A 21,660-nucleotide genomic window follows, 5' to 3' on the forward strand; every position below is an offset into this window, starting at 1 on the left:
ATGACAGGTTATACCATGGAGCCCCTCCAGGAGGGAGGACCTGGGTGCTGCTGCCCTTTCCCCGGCCCTCTGTGGACTGAATGCCCGCTGCATGACTGTGAGCCCAGGGCAACAGCTGCTTCAGACACACCAGAGGCGCCCTTTTCAAGTGGAGGTTCCTGGCCTCATTCCCAGAGGTATGAGTCCTTAGTTTGGACTACAGCCTATGAATCCAAGCTTTTAACAGGCTCCCTGACTTAACGAAGACCTACAGGAAAAATGAGGTTTTCACTCTGTATTATGCCAAAGAAGGATCATGAAAGCATTCATTGATAGGGATGAATGAAAGGGTTAAGGTCACAGCCAGCTAGCCCTCCTATCCTGAAAAGGGGCCACCCAGCCTGTAGTTCTTCCAGAGTTTCCCTGCAATGCCAAAACCAAGGAAGCACCTTGTAGACCCTGAAATGTAGCATTTTCTTGAGTGAAGGTCCAGTGTTTTAAGTTTTCTTTTTGTTGACTCTTGACCTGTGAGCAAGTAAGTGTGAATATTAATCGCTGTTAAACAGGAGTCAGGCCAGAGGAGTTTAGGAAACTGGTTGCATGAACGTAAGTAGGTGTCTTTGCTGTAGTATAGCTTGAGACTTTTTTTTTTTTTGAGACAGAGTTTCACTCCTGTTGTCCAGGCTGGAGTGCAATGGCGTGATCTCAGCTCACCGCAACCTCTACCTCCCAGGTTCAAGCAATTCTCCTGCCTCAGCCTCCTGAGTAGCTGGTATTACAGGCATGTGCCAGAACGCCCGGCTGATTTTGTATTTTTAGTAGAGAGGGGGTTTCTCCAGGTTGGTCAGGCTGGTCTCAAACTCCCAACCTCAGCTGAATCACCTACCTCCACCACAAAGTGCTGGGATTACAGGTGTGAGCCACCATGCCCAGCCAATGATTTTTTATTTTCTTCTTTTCCTAAATGACTGCTGGTTCTCTTCTCCAGGGCTGTCCCTGCTTCACTGACAAGCTGAGAGACAGAACATTCTTTAGAGTTCCATCACTTGCACATTCAATTAGTATGTGTAAAATTATTGTCAGAATACATTATAATCTTATTTTAAGCAGATGTGAGAAATTTTTAAGAAAGCCAAGTTACACATATTATGTTCCTCTGCTTTCAAAATGATGTTAGATTTCTGAAGGGTGTTAAAAATTAAGTAGTACATATATTTTTAAATTTATTAGACCTTATTTTTAGAGTAATTTTAAGTTCACAGCAAAATTGCACAGAAGGTATGGAGATTTCCCATACACCTGCTGTCCTCAAAGACAAATTATCCCTCCTCGACTCTCAAATTCCCCACCACAGTGGTACTTTTCTTATAATTGATACTTTTCTTATAATTGAATCTATACTCATACATCATTATCACCCAGAGTTCATAGTTTACATTGGGATTCATTCTCAGTGTTAGACTTTCTATGGGTTTTTGGACAAATAAATAATGACTTATATCCACCATTATAGTATCATAAAAAGTAGTTTCACTGCCCTAGAACTCCTTTGTATTGGATATATTTTAAACTTTTTTTGTTTTCAGAGATGGAGTCTTTCTCTGTTGCCCAGATTGGAGTGTGGTGGTACGATCATGGCTCAAGAGCTCTTCTCACCTCAGCCACATGTGTAGCTGGAACTACAGGTGCACACGACCACACCCGACTAACTTTTTATTTTTATTTTTGTAGAGATGGGGTCTCACTATGTTGCCAGGCTGGTCTCCAACTACTGGTCTCAAATGATCCTTCTGCCTTGACCGAAAGTGTTGGAATTACAGTCATGAGCCACTGTGCCTGGCTATTTTTGACTTTTTTCAAGCGCATTATCTCTTCTTACAACAAAACTTATAGAAACAGTTTGCGTGGCTTCACTGTTTTCAGAAATGGCACATCTCTGTATGAGGGATGGTAATACAGAGTGAGCTGTTGACTTAGCCCAGGGAAATGACTACAAACAAAGGACTTCTGAGTCCAGGGCTCCATCTGAGTTCATCTGTATCTGCCTCACTCTGGCCCAGTCCTCAAAGCACATCCCAAACGACCAGGACATTTCTGTCACACTTAGTCCAGTGTACCGCCAGCAGTCCACAACCTGACACCTTAGGAGTTCTGTTGAGTCATGTTATCGGGTGACTCCAGAATGGGGCCTTTATTCCCCTATCAACTCACAGGACAGACGACATTCACATGTGCAGTATCTTTCCATAGACGCACCCACATTTCATACAACCCCAAACAATTTTGTATAGAAGCAAATTTAGTAGAACTATATTTTGCTGTATTGTTTGGAAAGGCATTTTATAACCATAGAAGTTAATTGGCCATTGAAAACTTCTTAAAATTTTTATTCTAAAGGGAAAAATGAATACAGTATGGCCCGTTTTTTAACAAAATATCTGTTGGACTCATTTCACTTTTGAAGTGAGTCATGACTTTTTGACACATCTTCTTAACCAAAGGTTGGCAAGCAAATAGTGCTATTGTATGCACATAAAAATTTGTGCTAAAACTGGCATTTGTAGTTTTTAACATAAGCCAGGCATGGTGGCTCACACCTGTAATCCTAGCACTTTGGGAGGCCTAGGCGGGTGGATCACTTGAGGCCAGGAGTTTGAGACCAGCCTTGCCAACATGGTAAAATCCCATCTCTACTGGAAATACAAAAATTAGCCGGGCATGGTGGCACACGCCTGTAATCCCAGCTACTTGGATGGCTGAGGCACAAGAATTGCTTGAACCTAGATGGTAGAGGTTGCAGTGAGCAAAGATCATGCCACTGCACTCCAGCCTGGGCAACAGAGCAAGACTCTGTCAAAAAAAATAATAATAATAACGTAGCTTTGGCAAAAACATACATAATAGTTTACATTACCAAACAGAAAACTTAGCCTTTCTGCCTAAAATACCGTCATCCACCAGAGCTTCCCATGATGGTGAAGACATTCTATATCTGTGCTAATAAGATCACATGTGGCTATTGAGCACATGAAATGTAACTAACGTGACAAAGGAACTGAATTTTTAATTTTTTTTTTTTTTGAGATGGAGTTTTGCTCTGTTGCCCAGGCTAGAGTGCAGTGGTGCAATCTCGGCTCACTGCAACCTCCGCCTTCTGGGTTCAAGTGACTCTCCTGCCTCAGCCTCCCAAGTAGCTGGGATTACAGGCAGCCACCATCAAGCTTGGCTAATTTTTGTATTTTTAGTAGAGATGGGGTTTCACCATCTTGTCCAGGCTGGTCTTGAGCTCCTGACCTTGTAATCCACCCGCCTTGGCCTCCCAAAGTGCTGGGATTACAGGTGTGAACCACCACACCCGGCCGAATTTTTAATTTTTTTTCCTCGAGATAGGGTCTCACTATGTTGCCCAGACGGGTCTACAAACTCCTGGCCTCAAGCAATCCTCCTGTCTCAGCCACCTGAGGAGCTGGGATTACAGGCATGCACCATTACACCCAGCTAATTCTTTCTTTATTTTTTTTTTTGTAGATACCAGGCCTCACTGTGTTTCCCAGGCTGGTTTCATACTCCTGGGCTCAAAGTGATCCTCCTGCCTCGGCTTCCCAAAGTGCTGAGATGATAGGCATAAGCCACTGTGCCCAGCTCTCAATTTTTAATTTTATAATTTTAATTCACTTACATTTAAATAGCCACATGTGGCTAGTGGCTATTGTATGAGACACTGTAAACCTAAAATATATGTATTTGGGTCCTGTAATGTAAGGCCAAGGACAATGGATAAGGACTCGCCTTGTAGCTGTGTTTGCTAAAGAGACTATCAGGTAGTTTCCCCATAAAGCACAATACTTCATCCTGCCCCTAAAGGTGAATTTCAGCCCCTCTCTCCTAAAATGGCTTGTAGCCCTTAAAGGCCATTTTTTTTTCCACTCACAGTAATCACTTTTCCCACTGACCTCTCTCCTGGTTCTCTTCTCCAGGGCTGTATGAGTCAGGTACGGCTGCTGTAACAAAATACCATAGACGGTGTGGCTTAAACAACAGATATTTATTTCTCACAGTTCTGGAGGCTCAAAGTCTAAGCTCAAGCACCGGCAAATTTGGTTTCTGGTGAGGGCTCTCTTCTGGGCTTGTAGAGAGGTGTCTCCTCTTTGTGTCCTCAAATGGCAGGGAGGCAGAGCCAGACAAGGGGAAAGTAGGAGAGAGACTGAGAGATTTCTTCCCCTTCTTATAAGGCGAAAGTCCTATCAGATTAGGGCTTCATCCTTATGACGTCACTTAACCTTAATTACCTCCTTAAAGACTCTATTTCCAATACAGTCACATGGAGGGTTGGGGCTTCAACATATGAATTTGCCAGGGACATAGCCCAGTCCATAGCAGGGGGTTGTCTCACCAGTCCACCCTGCAGCTGCTGCCCACAGAGAAGTTGCTGCATTAGCCTGACTTACCGTTGGAGCCTCCTGTACCCAGACTCAGTGGTTCTACCAGCCACCAACCCACAGCCCTTTTGTGCTGCTCAGGCCTCAAGGGGCATCAACCTATGACATCAGTGGCTTTACCTTGCATTTTCCCCCGCCTTATCACTCTCACTCACCTGATTCTGATTCTCGTTCACAAATGGGATGAAGTGAAGTGGTATCAAAGCTACTGGACATTGGGAGTATGTCCTGTTAATGGGCATAATCCATCATGTTTGTTAGAAAAGAAGTGCTGACAAGGCCGGGCGCAGTGACTCACGCATGTAATCCCAGCACTTTGGGAGGCCGAGGCGGGTGGATCACGAGGTCAGGAGATCGAGACCATCCTGGCTAACATGGTGAAATCCCGTCTCTACTAAAAATACAAAAAATTAGCTGGGCGTGGTGGCGGGCACCTGTAGTCCCAGCTACTCAGGAGGCTGAGGGAGGAGAATGGCGTGAGCCCGGGAGGCGGAGCTTGCAGTGAGCCGAGATCGTGCCACTGCACTGCAGCCTGGGTGACAGAGCAAGACTCCGTCTCAAAAAAAAAAAATAAATAAAAGAAAAGAAGTGCCAACAACCACTGATCTGGGGCTCTGGGGCGCCTCCTATCTCCCTAGAAGGCAACGTGCTTCAGCCACTGCCGCCTCTGCCGCAGTGCAGGCTCCAGGCTGTCTTGGCACGTGTCTGCAATAGCCATCCCCTAGCTTCTTTCCCTGGCTAAGGCTCTTTCCTTCTTAAAAACACACCTGCAAATGGGTCATATCTAAGCCTTTCCATGACTGATCCAACTTGACTGTGTTTACTTACCTCTTCTGTACCTCTGCAGTACATAGATCCAGCATTATTCCTGGGTTAATATGCACTTATGCCTGCATTTCTTTATAGTTGCTATTATCACCCAAGCCTTTTCCATGAATACAAACCCTGCTTCCTCAGCTGAACTGTAAACTCAAGCAAAGACTTTCTCTTCTAATTGCTGTACATTTCTGGAGGAAAAAAGGCTGGTATAGCTCTCTCTCTGTTTCCCATGGGTCTGAGTAAAGGGAGGGAGGTCAACTACATCGGTTCACTCCACAAGATATGTCTTTCTGTTTAAAATAATTTGTTTGCCTACCAATGCAAATAGTCTGTAGCCTGAAAAGGATTCAATGGGCTTCCTTTTTATAAATCAGGGATTTGGAAAATTACACACACATACACTATAATCAGTCCACTAAAAGTTAGTAGAACTGATTATTCATGGTGATTTTTAAGTTTTTGAGTAATTCCTTTTACATACTTAGAGGTTTTTTTGACCTAAACAGAGAAAGGTAAAAACTTTAAAGGAAAATTTATAATTGTGGTAGTAATCTCTGAAAAGTGTTATTGAAAAAGTGCTTAAAAGTAACTCATGTGGCCTTCTGCTTATGACCAACAGGCCAGATTTACCTTTCCACCTTAAACTGCTAGAAAATTAGACAAGCTATGAAAAATATCAGTTTTCAGATATTAAACAACAGGCAGAATAAGACTATGATACTTGAGAGAAAGGAAACAAGAAATGTGATCCCTTCATTGCACAAGCTACAGGTTACAGTTCAGGAACCCAAAACAGCCCCAGAGTCTTGCTGAACTAGAAAGACGTAGAATTTGCGGAGTACAGTACCTAAGGTGGGGAGCTGCACAGAGAAAGAGCTCCAGAGATCCACAGAAGGAATCCCCTTGAGACTTTGGCTCTGCACATGAGTGAGAGGAAACTACCCAAGGCTGAGAAGGAACCACCAGAAAAAAGTACAGTGAACAATTCTCAGAGTTCACAAAGCACTGGGAATAGTTTGTGTTCCCACTAGCCAGAGTAGAAATAACTCAAAAAACAGGAGGCATCAGGGAGAATTCTCAGAAGTGTATCAGCTTAGTAACGGGGCTGCATTGAACCTAGACTAAAAGCTGGTCTGACCCTACCCTAGCAAACTTAAATGCAAGCCACCAACAGATCCACTGATTTCAAGTAAATTAAGTGCAGGCTAAAAATAAATTCCACCACTGTTTAAAGGAGTATGACAAAATTCAGCACTCAATAATGTAAAATTCATAGTGCCTGACACAGAGTAAACAAATTACAGCCACATAAAGAAGTAGGAATACATGGGTCGGGCGCGGTGGCTCAAGCCTGTAATCCCAGCACTTTGGGAGGCTGAGGCAGGCGGATCATGAGGTCAGGAGATCGAGACCATCCTGGCTAACATGGTGAAACCCCGTCTCTACTAAAAATACAAAAAATTAGCCAGGCGTGGTGGCAGGCGCCTGTAGAGCTTGCAGTGAGCAGAGATCGCCACTGCACTCCAGCCTGGGTGACAGAGAGAGACTCCGTCTCAAAAAAAAAAAAAATTTTGATCAATTGAAATGAAGCCAGAAATGACAGAGACAATGGAAGACAAAGATGTTAAAACAACTATTATAAGTTTGCACCATATATTCAAGAAACTAGAAGAAAACAAGAGTATGATAATGTAAAACATGTAAGATATTTATTAAAAGACCCAAATGGAATTTATAGAGATGAAAAATATAATATCGATATGAAAAAATGAACTTCGGAGGATTCACAGCTGAGTAGGCACTACAGGAGAAAAGATCAGTAACCATGAATACACAGCAATAAAAATATCTAGAATGATGAAAAAACTGAAAAAAGTAAACAAATCACTAGGTCCTGTAGGATAATATCAAGTGGTCTAACATACATATAATTGGTGTCCCAAAAGGATGAGCTTGGTGATGGGGAAGGGGGGGGCAAAAAAACTATTTGAAGAAATAAGGGCCACAGTTTTGCAAATTTGATGAAAACCACAAAACCTATAGGTACAAGAAGCTCAACAAGCCCCATGCAGAATAAGCCTAATGAAAACATTGTAAATACACCTCATAATAAAACTGCTGAAACCCAGGGGTAAAGAAAAATTTTAAAAGCAGCAAGAGGAGAAAAATAAAAATTATATTTAAAGGATCAAAGAAAAGAATGATGACAGACTTCTTGTCAGAAGCTGTGCAAGCCAGAAGAAAGTGGAGAACTATCAGTAAAGTACTAAAAGAAAAAAAAACTGTAAACTTAGAATTCTTTGCCCAGGAAAAAATAGCTTTCAAAACAGAAAACTAAGTAAAGATGTTTTCAGACAACTGAAATAATTCATAGCCAACAAGCCTGTGGGACAAGAAATGTTAAAGAAATTTCTTAGAACCCGGGAGGCGGAGGTTGTGGTGAGCCGAGATCGTGCCGTTGCACTCCAGCCTGGGCAACAGAGCAAGACTGTCTCAAAAAAAAAAAAAAAGAAAGAAAGAAATTTCTTAGAAAGAAAGAAAATGATATATGGAAATTTGGATCTAAACAAAGAAATAATGGTCTCCACAGATGGTAAATATGTGAGTAATATGAAAGACATTTTTACTCATCCAAAATCTTTTTTTAAAAATAATAGACTGTTTAAAACAAAAATAATAAACATTTACTGTGGGCTTTAAGCATATGTAAAACCAAAATGTATGCCAACAACAGCATGAAAAATGAGAGGAGAGAAACAGAAGCATATTGTATATGATTCTTACACCATATGTGGAGTGGTATAATTTTGAAGTTAGGGTGTGATGAGTTAGAGATATGTATTGTAAATCCTACAGTAGCATTCGGCAAACTATTGGCCAACAGGCCAAATCCAGCCCACAACCTGTTTTGGCAAGTAAACGTTGGAACACAGCCACAATCATTCATTTATACATTGTCTATGGTTATTTTTGTGCTACAATAGCAGAATTGAGTAGTGTCAGCAGAGAGCATATGGCCCACAAAGCCTGTAATATTTATTTACTATTTGACACTTTACAGGAAAAAAAAAAAAGTTTGTCAATTCTTGCCCTAGAGCAGCCAAAAAATTAATAAATAATCTACAATTATTGTAGTTACTGTATTGACAACTACATTAAATATAAACGGCTTAAGTGCCCAGGGTACTGTTTAGAACTGCCAGATCCAATTTTTAAAAAGCAGGACCTAGCTATATGCTGTTATGTCAGGAGTCCTGTCTCCAGACCACTCCTACATTTGGAGATTTGCTAGAAGGACTCATGAGTTTCAGCATACGATTGTATTAATACATATGGCTAAAATTTGTTGTGGTGCTGTAGTAAGAATACACACATAGCCAGATCATAAGGGAAAAGACATAGGTGGAGTCAGGAGAAATCCGTGTACAGGTTTCCACATGCTGCCTCCCTCTCATGAAGGATCACATAGAGTGCATCCTCTCTCCAGCACTGGAAATGGAGTAACATTTGTGTAACATTTCTGCCCAGGGAATTCCATTAGAGACCCCAGCACCCAAGGATTTTATTAGGAGCTGGTCACATAGGCACCCTCTGTCTAGCACATTCCAAAATTCCATGCTTCCAAATGGGAAGTAGGTATTCAGTGTAAACCAAATTGTTTGCACAGTCTGGATATAGTCAACCACCCTTTTCTATTAACTGTTAACAAGGAGCTAAGTTTCTAGATGCCAGCCACAGGCCAACCTTGCTAGCAGGCATTTCTAAGGATAGCAGTCTCAAGCTTGCCCATTAACTCTTTCAGCACAGCTGATTACCAAAACAAAGGCCAAGAAAACTTTACGTATCCAGCTAAACACAGGTTAGAAGAAAAAGATGAGAAAAAATATAATATAAAAACACTAATCAAAAGAAAGTTGCAGAGGCTACATAAAAATCAAACTAAGTATATTTTTAAATAAGCAATATTACCATGGATGAAGAGGAGTATTATATAATAAGTCAATCTGTCAAGAGGATATAACAATCCTAAGTGTACAGGCACCTCATAACAAAGCATCAAAATACATAAAGCAAAAAAATGATAGAATCAAAAGGAGAAATAAACAAATCCACAATTATAGTTGGTTTCAAAACTCCTCTCTCAATAGTTAGTAGAACAAGTAGACAGAAAACTAATTAGAATAAAAAAGACTTGGCAAAATTATCAACCAACTTAACCAATTTTACAGACACTCCAACAATGGCAGAATACACATACTTTTCAAGAGTACACAGAACACTCACCAAAATCAACTATATTTTATGTCATAAAGCAATATGAGAGGATTAAAATCATACACAGTATATTAACTGACCATAGCATAATTGAACTAAAAATCAATAACAGAAATATATCAGAAAACCCACAAGTATTTGGAAATTAAATAGTACATTTCTAAATAATTCTAACTATATTGAATAAAATTAAAATAAAAATATATAAAATTGGTAACATGTAATTAAAGCAGAACTTAGACAGAAATGTATAGCATGAGATGCCAATATCAGCAATGAAAAAAGTTCCCAAATCAATTATCTAAGCTGCACCTTAAGAAACTAGGGAAAAAAATGGCAAAACAAACCCAAAGTAAACAAAAGGAAGGAAATAATAAAGAGCAGAATTAATGAAAGTGAAAACAAAAAAATTATAAAACTTTATGAAACCAAAAGCTGGTTCTTTTAAAAATGAATAAAATTAATAAACATTTACCCGAATTTATAAGAAAAAAAGAGAAAAAACAAAAACTTGAAAAAATCAGAATGGAAGGGGAGATATCATCATAAATCCTATAGACATTAAAAGCATTATAAGAGAATAATATGAATAATTTTCTGCAATTAAACCACTTAAATGAAGTGAACCAATTCCCTATGAGACTCCATCAAAGCTTACCCAAGTAAAATGTATAATCTAAATAGCCCATATCTATTTTAAAAATTTAATTCATAATTTAAAATTTCCCACAAAGAAAACCTCTGATCCACAACGTATCCTTGGTAAATTCTACAAACATTTAAGGATGAAATTATACCAATTTTACATAAACTCTTCTACTTCCAGAAAGATGGACAGACTTATGTTTCCCCATTCCTCCTGCTAAGTATAAATAAAAATCATGGCCATTTTATATAGAAGAAACATAAGACTCGGAAACACGTAGAGAGGAATGGAGACTATCTAGGAACCTCAGGACCCAAGAAAGGACATGATAGTGAGTTTCTTGGATTTTCTTTATGCCTCATAGACCTCAGAATGGGAGAAAAAAAAAGCCAGCAAGCCAGAAATGCCAGTGGATGCAGACAAAACAACAACAACAACAACAACAAAACTGTTCTCTTCAGCAGAGAGAGATGAACCAGCAAAGAGACAACCTAGCAAGACAGAAAACTTTTAGACAATAAGCATGCTACTTCAGCCATACACCACAGAAAAAACAGGAATCCTTATCATGATTGAAATGTTTTGTGTCTTGACTGCTTCAACATCGATATCTTCGTTGTGATATTGTACTATAGTTTTGCAAGCTGTTACCATTAGGGGAAACCAGGTAAAGGGTACACAAGATCTGTCTGTATTATTCCTTACAACTATAAACATACCTATAATTATCTCAAAATTGCAAGTTTAATTTAATTTTTTAAATCACCATATGAAACCTGCAGATGTTTATAACCGCATTATTCATAACTGCCAAAACTTGGAAGCAACCAAGATGTACTTCAGTAGGTAAATGGATAAACTGCAGTACATCCAGTGGATTATTATTCAATGCTTTAAAAAAAATCAGCTATCAAGCCATGAAAAGAAACGGAGGGAACTTAAACACATATTACTAAGTGAAAGATGTCAATATGAAAAGGCTACATACTGTATTATTCTAACCATGTGACATTCTGAAAAAGGTAAAACAATGGAGGCAGTAAAAACACTGGTTGCCCACAGTTAAGAGTGAGGATGGCATGAGTAGGTCAAGCACAGAAAAATTTTAGGACACTGAAACAATAATGATGAATATGATACTATAATGGTGGATACTTGTCATATACTATAATGATACAACATGATACTATATTTGTACAATACTATAAAGGTGGATACATACAATCATACTGCAATGATGTATGATACTAAAATGGTGGATACGTGTCATTACACTGTAATGATACAATATGATACTATAATGGTAGATGCATGTCATTATAAATTTGTCCAAACACATAGAATGTACAACACAAAGGGCAAACCCTACGGTAAACTATGGACTCTGAGTGATAATGAGGTGAACGCAGGTTCATCACTTGTAACAAATGTACCGCTCTGGTGGGGAATGTTGATAGTGGCGGAGGCTGTGCATGTGTCGAGGCAGAAGATATAAGGGTAATCTCTGTACTTTCTGCTCAATTTGCTGTGAAACTAAAACTGCCCTAAAAAAAAAAAAAGTATATTAAGAAAAGGCATAGAGAAAACTTCTCAACAAATTTTATGAAAATAGAATGAACGTGACACCAAATACATTATGAGCAAATGACAGATCAGCTTTCCTCATAAACACAAATGCAAAATTCCTTAGCAAAATGTTAACAAATCAAATCACACAATATAAGAAAAAGATAATATATCATGACTAAATGCGGTAATCCTAGGAATACAAGATTAGTTTTAAGATTCAAAAATCAGTCAGTGAAGTTTACCATATTAATGTGCTAAACTTTAAAATCATATGATCATCTTCATAAATGCAGAAAAGGCGTTTGACAAAATTTAGCACCAAATCTTCATTTTAAAATATCAAAAGAAACAGAAATCAAAGGAAATGTCAACTTAAAGGATATCCAAAGAAAACATATTTAATTGTGAGGGACTGCCTGCTTTCTCTCTAAGTTTGGGAACAAGGCAAGGTTTTCCATCCTCGTCACTTTCGTTCGTCATTGCCATGAATATCCTTGATAATGTGGTAAGGGAAGACATGGCTACACAGATGGGGTCTCATAAAACAAAGTGAATGATCTTCTTTGATCATTTGTTTTGTCCTTTGCACTAAATTTAATCTTTATACTTAATGTTATTTTATTAAATAATCAGCTATTTAAAGGGAAACAATTATTACATAAGCTATACATTGCATGTAGCAATGGATTATCACATAACTACAGACATGAGGAAGCCTGTATTGTCTCAGAAGCTTGATTTGGGCTCAGAGATATAAGCAGCATATTAAACCCGTTTCTCAGAAGCCTGTGTACACTAAAGCAGAGATTCCAAACAAAGGAAACTTTTTTTTCTATTTTAACCTAATAATGATATTCATTTCAGCAGATCCTTAGGGAAATCTACCAGAAGAAACTTGCTCATCAAATTCGGGTTTGGTTGAAAGTGATCAATTTTGGTGGCACGTACAGGGCTCTTTTACATCCCATGGAGCCTTGATGTGGCCTCAGATTCATCACAACACCCTACTCTGGTCATCCACCTCAAAACACCTGGATAGATACATGGAATGAAATCCATTTTCTATCCCTGTAATAAAGTCCTGTTACTTGGGGGAAAATGTTTGTAATTCACACTGTACTCATTCAGGCTGGTCCATCTGTCGCTGGTCTGATTAGGGATATTTGTCTTTTCTTTAAAACACTGAGGTTTTTATGTCTTAAAATAATCCGGCCACCAGACACTACAGTCTAGAAAGTGAATTCGTAATAATTATACTTCATGTTGGAAGTTCATAAAGAAGTTACCAGTTTAGTTTATTTCTTATAAATCAGGAGCCTCTGGCTGTCACTCAGGAGACTGAAATATGTTCATCTTAAGGTAGGTATGCTTAACTGTTTTTAAGAATTCCAAAATTGGGCCAGGTGCAGTGGCTCACGCCTGTAATCCCAGCACTTTGGGAGGCCAAGGCGGGTGGATCGCCTGAGGTCAGGAATTCAAGACCAGCCTGGCCAACATGGTGAAACCCTGTCTCTACTAAAAATACAAAAATTAGCCGGGTGTGGTGGTGGGCGCCTGTAATCCCAGCTACTTGGGAGGCTGAGGCAGGAGAATTGCTTGAGCTCAGGAGGTGGAGGTTGCAGTGAGCTGAGACCGTGCTACTGCACTCCAGCCTGGGTGACAGAGCAAGACTCTGTCTTAAAAAAAAAAAAAAAAAAAAAAAAAAAAAATTCCAAAAGTGGCTGGACGCGGTGGCTCATGCCTGTAATCCCAGCAGTTCCAGAGATCAAGGTGGGCAGATCACCTGAGGTCAGGGTCAGGAGTTCGAGACCAGCCTGGCCAACATGGTGAAACCCCATCTCTACTAAAAATACAAAAATTAGCTGGGCATGGTGGCAGATGCCTGTAATCCCAGCTACTCAGGAAGCTGAGGCAGGAGAATCACTTGAACCCGGGAGGCAGAGGTCGCAGTGAGCAGAGATTGCACCCCTGCACTCCAGCCTGGGTGACAGAGCAAGACACCGTCTCCAAAAAAAAAAAAAAAAAAAAAATTCCAAAAGTTAAGAGAAAAAGTTAGATCTGGAATTCCATGTGCCAGTCTCCTGTCCCACGGGCCAGGAGACTCCAGGCCCTATGGAGGTGAGAACATCTTACATTTTAGCAGTCTGCCCTTGATGAGACAGCCAAACGCTGTCAGGTGCCCTAACACCTGTTACAGAAACCACAACAATAGAAATGGGGTCTTCAAGAAATTGCCACAGATCATTGGCAGAGCCAAAGTTACAAAGTTTGCTTTAAAGGTGTTGTTCAGACTGGGCACGGTGGCTCACGCCTGTAATCCCAGCACTTTGGGAGGCTGAGGAGGGCTGATCACTTGAGGTCAGGAGTTCAAGACCAGCCAGGCCAACATGGTGAAACCCTGTCTCTACTGAAAATACAAAAATTAGCCGGGTGTGGTGGCAGGTGCCTGTAATCCCAGCTACTCAAGAGGCTGAGGCAGAAGAATCAATTGAACCTGGGAGGCGGAGGTTGCAGTGAGCAGAGATTGCACCACTGCACTGCAGCCTGGGCGACAGAGTGAGACTCCGTCTCCAAAAATAAAAAAAAATAAAGATGGTGTTCAGTGTAAACCTTTCTTTACAAATCCTATCTAGCCGTTGAAAGAGTGTCCCTTAAAGTTGATTACATATCTGATATGTCCCTTTAAGTTGATTACATATCCGATACCTCGATTTCCGAAGGAAATCCCTGATTTGGGGGAATATAGATCTTTATAGGCGCTGACTTCTTGGGTTTCTAAGCTGCATGCAGGAGAGTCATGGAATTTAAGCTTTAGGCTAGGGTCATGTGGCACTGAACCCACAAGTGGTTTAAGGTCTGCAATGAGAAGCAATTGTGTCTTTTGAAACACTGTCAGTAGACAGTTGAGACTCTAACATCAGAGCAGGGAGGGTTTTCAAGGATCAGCTTCTGTGAGATAAACCTTCCAAAGCAAGTACTAGACAGGACAGTCATTGTGTCACCTACCCCTGGAGTCATGTTCAAATGACATGAACAAGGATGGATAACTCTTGTCTGCCTGGGTGCCATGAGCCAGGGGTCTCTGAGGCCAGGTGTTTTCAGGGACTTCCCACCTTCTCACGCTTTCCCCCTCCCATTCTTTATCTTCAGGGGGAGCTGACTATGACCAGCCACATGGAGAACTTACAGAATTCCCTGTACTTCAATATGGTGCCAGAGTCCTGGGCTAGACGAGCCTACCCTTCCACAGCAGGCCTGGCAGCCTGGTTTCCAGACCTCCTCAACAGAATCAAGGAGCTAGAGGCTTGGACGGGTGACTTTACAATGCCCTCCACTGTGTGGCTGACAGGCTTCTTCAACCCCCAGTCGTTCCTGACTGCCATCATGCAGTCTACGGCTCGCAAGAATGAGTGGCCACTGGACCAGATGGCCCTGCAATGTGACGTGATGAAGAAGAACAGAGAAGAGTTTAGGAGTCCTCCTCGGGAAGGGGCCTATATCCATGGCCTCTTCATGGAAGGTGCCTGCTGGGACACACAGGTAAAGCTTGGAATGAACCAAAGGGCATCTTTCTGGGGGCTGATTAAATACACATTGCTTCCTGTGAAGTGTGACTACTAAAAGAGATATTCCTGAATCTTTTTCTCTAGATAACCTTCCTATGGTGTGACTACTAAAAGAGATATTCCTGAATCTTTTTCTCTAGATAACCTTCCTATGGTGTGACTACTAAAAGAGATATTCCTGAATCTTTTTCTCTAGGTAACCTTCTTTCCTTGAGGCCATCAGGCCATTTTTATTTAGCCGGGGTGGTGCAAAGAGCATAAGCTTTGCAGAGGCAGTAGAGTGGAGAGGTTAATAGCAAGGGCTTTGGAACCAGACTGGCTGGGTCTGAATCCCAGCACCACCATTTATTAACTCTGTAACCTTAGATATAGTTTCACCTTTCCAGATCTCACCTGTTAGATGGGAGAAGAGCGTCATTGTAAAAATTAAACAAGCTAATATGTAAGACACTTGAACAGTGCCTGGCACATAGGCAGTGATCAAAAAGTGTTGGAGTCAGCTATCTCTGCTGCTGCTGCTGCTGTGTGTCTGTCACCCAGGCTGGAATACAGTGGCACGATCTTGGCTCACTGCAACCTCCGCCTCCCGAGTTCAAGCAATTCTCCTGCCTCACCTCCTTGGTCCACTTTCCACATTCATGAGCTCTCAAAGGACAGGAATCTTCTGCCTTTTATGTTGTCCTATGTCGGCAAAGAGGAGCCAGTAGCTATCACTTAAAGTGGCATTTTGAAAGGATTCCTCATCAAAGGCTAATAAAAACGTGAGTCACATGAGATTGGAGAAGATGTTTTGTCACCAGTAAGAATATGCAAATAGAGATTTACTTGGTTAAGTAGTACCCCTAAAAATTCATGTCCAGGCATAACCCCAGAATGATTATTTAGAAATAAGGTCTTTGCAGATGTAATTAGTTAAGATGAGGTCATACTGGATTATCATGAACCCTAAATCCAATGACCAGTGCCCTTATAAGAAGACCACACAGGTCGGGCACAGTGGCTCACACCTGTAATCCCAGCACTTTGGGAGGCCGAGGTGGGCAGGTCACCTGAGGTCGGGAGTTTCAGACCAGCCTGACCAACATGGAGAAACCCTGTCTCTACTAAAAATACAAAATTAGCCAAGCGTGGTGGTGCATGCCTGTTATCCCAGCTACTCAGAAGGCTGAAGCAGGAGAATCGCTTGAACCCGGGAGGCGGAGGTTGCAGTGAGCCGAGATCACACCATTGCATTCCAGCCTGGGCAACAAGAGTGAAACTACATCTCAAAAAAAAAAAGAAGAAGACAATGACCACATAGATGGGCACCGATATGGGAACAATAGACACTGGATTATTAGAGGGTGTAGGGAGAGGTGGGGGTTAATAAAAACTAACTATCCGGTACTATGCTCACTAACTAGATGAGGGGATTCATACTCCAAACCTCAGCATCATACAATATTCCCATGTAACAAATCTGCACATGTACCCCCTGTATCTAAGAGTTGAAATTTTTTAAAAAAAGAAACTAAAAGGAAAAGGCGATGGAAAATTTTGTTGTGACATGTTTTATAATGCTTGTTCTATTGGATATAGCAAGTAACAGTCTCTTGGAGTACTATTAGCAGCAGGAAATGTATTCATTCATTCCATATAGGCTTGCAGTTAAACAAATTACCTCAAAAAAACAAAACAAAGAAGACCATGTAGAGACACAGAAGAGAATTCGCTATGAAGATAGAGACAGAGATTGGAGTGATGTATCTACAAGCCGAGGAATTCCAGGGATTACCAGCAACCATCAGAAGCTAGGAAAGGTATGGGATGGTTTCTGCTTCAGAACCTCCAGGAGGACCAACTCTGCCCATACTTTGACTTAGGACTTCTGGCCTCCAGAACTGTGAGATAATATGTTGTTTTAAGCCATCAAGTTTGTGGCATTTTATTATGCCAGCCCTAGGAAAGCAATTCAAGAGCCAACAGAAAGGACAGTAAAGTAGGATAATGTTTAGACAGCCTGAATCTTGAGAAGGAAGTTGACTTCCCTCTCTCCACCTGAACATTTGCACAAGATTCTGTCAGTGGAGATCATATATGGATTGCATTAGGTATAAGGTGGCCTAAAGCCACAGCTATTAATAGAATCCTCCAAACCACCAAAATGAGAGAAGTACCAAAAGGAAAGTAGGCAAGAAGCTCAGAAGGAAAGTCAGTGACACTGGAAGTGGGGGAAGGATATCAGTTTCAATTGTCAACCTCCCATTTTTCATACCTCATTGTAAATAATAATAAAAACTTCCCCAAAATCAATACTTGTTCACCAAAAGCTGTTGTTCTCAAAGGTTTTATCCCAGAAAGATGTCAGCAAAAATGGAAGAGTCAGGACCTCCTAAAATCCTCTCCTCCATAAAACAATGAGAACATTCACAAAAACAGAGTCAGAATCAACTTTCTTAGAATTCTGGAAATTAACCAAAGGCTTTCAGCAATCCAAGAAGTGTTTATTCAAGCAAAACAGCTGAATCTCAGTAGGAAGAACAGTCTATGGCCTTTTAACTTGTCTATTCCCATCTCAACCCAACCCCTAGCTTGGAGGTTACCTATAAAACCAACAGACCACAATCACAGTGAAACCAGTAGCCTGGAAACCACTGGAAGGAGCAAAATGGGGTTGGAGTACCTTCAAAGCGCTGTTCCCCACCCCCCCCCCCCACAAAAAAACTGTCATTATTTTGCCTGTCCAGGGGGATTCCCTGGACTTACAAGTCTTTCTTATTTCACCTGAGTTGGAACTCACCTAGGGCAACAGCCTTTTTCCCCAGGGCATCTGTTGAAGACAATCAAAGACAACTGCTTAACACTGCAGTTTATCTGAAGCAATAGATAATAGTGGTGCAAACAGTAGGCTAACCAAAAAGCTTAAAAGGGCAAGTTGGAGAATGAGATGGCCATAGGGGGCTTTGAAAACCCCTGACATGTTCCTGGAAATCTAGGCTATGCCTATGTGCAGATCTGTGCACACACTCACAGCTGTGGACATGCTCAAGAGAGTTGAGAAGGCTGTACACTCTAGCTAACCTTGAGGTTCTAGGAAAACAGGAGAGTGAAATCTAAGCAGTTTTAAACTGCCTGGCTAAGCATTGAAGGTGTGCTCCAACACTTGCACACAGCCACTCAGCCAAGACTTTGTGACTTATTGGTTCTAGGCATTTGAGAAAATCTGTCCAATTATTTGGTGACCTCTAAGCTAATAGAGCAGGCCACTTCAGTGGCCATACTTGACAAAGAATATAGACTTTACAGAATCAGTTCAGAAAAGTCACTAAACAAACCCTGAAGAGAGAGAGAGAGAATATGATTTGCAGAGTGGCCACATTATTTAAAATGTCCAAGTTTTCAACAAAAAAATTATGATATACAAAGAAACAAAAAGAAATGGCCCATCCACAAGGAAGAAAGCAATCAGCACAAACTATTCCTGAGGGGGATCAAATATTGGACTTGCTAGACAAAGACTTTAAATCAGCTATTTTAAATATGTTCCAATAACCAAAAGAAACCATGTCTAAATAACTGAAGAAAATTGTGTGAACAATGTATCACTGAATAGAGAATACAGAGAGAAAAATTATATATGTTTTTAAAAGAATAAAGTAGAAACTCTGGAGCTGAAAAATATAGTAACTAAAATGAAAACTCAGTAGAGGAATTCAATAGCAGAATTGAATAGGCAGAAAAATCAGCAAATTTAGAATCAGATCAATCGAAATTATCCAGTTAGAAGAAAAAAAATGAGAAAATGAAGAGTCTCAGAGACCTGTGGGACACCATCAAGCATACCAACATATGCACAATGGGAGTTTAGAAAGGAAAGGAGAGATAAAGGGCCAGAAAGACTATTTGAGGAGATAATGACCCAAAACTGCCCAAATTTGAAGAAAAACATTAATTTACATGTCCAAGAAGCTCAATGAAATCCAAGCAGAACAAACTCAGAGATCTATACCAAGACATATTATAGTCAAACTGGTGAAAGATAAAGACAAGAAGAAAATCTTGAAAGCAACAAAAGTGGCTCATCACTTAACAAGGGGTTCTCAATGAGAGTAATAGCTGATTGCTCATCAGAAACCATGAAAGAGAAGGCAGTAGGATGGCATAGCCAAAATGCTGAAAGAAAAAGACTATCTGCCAAGAATCCTACCTGCAGCAAAACTCTCTTTCAAAAGTGAAGAAAGTAAGACATTCTCAGATTTTTTAAGAAGAGAGAGAGAGAGAGAATTCATCACTAGTAAACCAGCCTTATAGGAAACACTAAAGGGAGTCGTTCAGGCAAAAGGAAAGGATACTAGACAGAAACTCAAGTCCACACAAAGATATAGAATATTGATAAAGGCAATTACATATGTAAGCATAAAAGATAGTATAAATGCATCATTTGTAATTTTTATTTCTCTTCTATCTAATTTAAAGGACAACTGCATAAGGAAATAATTATAAATCTGTGTTGATGGATAGAAATGTATAAAGATGTAATGTAAATGATGAAAACAGTACAAAGAAGGGAGAGGGAATGGAGCTATACAAGATTAGCTTTTGTATACCATTGAAAGTAAGCTGGAATTAGGCCGGGCACAGTGGCTCAGGCCTATAATCCCAGCACTTTGGGAGGATGAGGTGGTTGGATCACTTGAGGTCAGGAGTTTGAGACCAGCCTGGTCAATATGGCAAAATTAGCCAGGCATGGTGGCACACACCTGTAGTCCCAGCTACTGGGGAGGCTGAGGCAGGAGAATTGCTTGAACCCAGGAGGCAGAGGTTGCAGTGAGCCAAGATCATGCCATTGCACTCCAGCCTGGGCAACAGAGCGAGACTCCATCTCAAAAAAAAAAAAAAAAAAAAGCTGGAATTAATCTGAAATAGATTGTTATGTACATTAAAATATTTTTTTGTTTTTTGTTTTTTTTAAGACTAGGTGACTTACTTTTCCACCCAGGCTGGAGTACAGTGGCATGAACAGGGCTCACTGCAGCCTCAACTTCCTGGGCTCAAGCAATCCTCTTGCCTCAGTTCCCAAGTAGCTGGGACTACAGGCATGTGTCACCATGCCCGGCTAATTTTTTTGAATTTTAGTAGAGATGAGTTCTCCCTATGTTGCCCAGGCTGGCCTCCAACTCCTGAGCTCAAGAGATCTTCCTGCCTTTGCCTCCCAGGGTGCTGAGATTACAAGTGTAAGGCACCATGCCCAGCCTCAGAATGGTAATTGTAATCCCCAAGGCAACCACTAATAATTTAAAAAATAGTAAACAAGGGAAATTAAAATGATACACTAGCGTATACCTATTAATACAAGAGAAGACAATAATGGATAACTAGAGAAATAAAAAAGACAGACATATAGAAAACAAATAGCAGATTCTACTTAATCAGTGATTACATTAAATGTAAATGGATTAAGCACTACAGTTTTAAAAAGGCAGAGATTAGCTAAATGAATTTTAAAAAACCATGAAACCCACCATGATCCAATTATATCATTTTATACAGTGATAATGATTGTACAACTTTGTCAACACACCAAAAACCACTAAATTATACACTTTAAAAGGACTGGTTTTACAGTATGTGGGGAAAAAAAAGAGGTTCTACCTCTGTTCCTACTCCTTGCCATACACATTCATCTCTGTGGGGCAAGGAGGTCCCCACTGTTTACCTTAATTCTGTTACTCACCATCCCTTACCTCATCAGCCTCTAAAAGAAGTGAAGAGCTACATCTTTCCCTTTAAATAAATTTCACACAAATAAACCAAACTTTGTCCATGGCATAAAGGCCTCAGAGTCACATGGACACAAAGAATCTGTGAAACACTCCGAATCAGCATTTCCCAAAGTATGTTCCATAAGGCACTAGTGCCATGGGAAATGAATAGGTTGCAAAGAGAAAGGTACTGTAGTCAAATAAGTTTGGGAAACACCAGGTTAAATAAACTGTTTTCTTTATTGCTAGGACTTCTTGTGTTCAGTGTGGTAGTGTATGTTGTAAAACGTCAAGTCCAGAATATGGTAAGCACCACTTCCCAAATTTATTGGACCAAGGGAGACTTTGGCTCCGCAGAACATTTCTTGGGACTAGTAGGAAAAATTGCTCTGTACAGCTGTATTGAAATAGCTCAGAAAATCATAGGGAGGCCTCATCTGGAAAGCTACAGAATAGTCAGGTCCACATTACATGAGTAAAGATAGAATGTAGCCCTCTCCACTCTAGAGGATGGAGGAGGTTGCATATGAAACAGAAAAGAAACAGAAACAGGACATAACAAAAGCCTTAAAAGCTAAAGCATTTGCTGGCAGAAACTTTGTCTTAGTCATTTTTAAATCGCCATC

The 21,660-nt window shown here is 40.4% G+C and overlaps 1 protein-coding gene across 1 annotated transcript in view; it reads left to right on the plus strand.

Annotated features, from left to right (window-relative positions):
- The window catches only part of DNAH9 (dynein axonemal heavy chain 9), a 379,881-nt gene that overhangs the window by 356,800 nt on the left and 1,421 nt on the right, over positions 1-21,660 (plus strand). The window contains exon 68 of the mRNA XM_054456248.2: positions 14,878-15,267. Within this exon, the coding sequence (XP_054312223.2) occupies positions 14,878-15,267 (390 nt within the window). The remainder of the gene's footprint in view (positions 1-14,877; positions 15,268-21,660) is intronic.

This window comes from Pongo pygmaeus, chromosome 19 (assembly GCF_028885625.2).
Source record: "Pongo pygmaeus isolate AG05252 chromosome 19, NHGRI_mPonPyg2-v2.0_pri, whole genome shotgun sequence".
Lineage (NCBI taxonomy): Eukaryota > Metazoa > Chordata > Mammalia > Primates > Hominidae > Pongo > Pongo pygmaeus.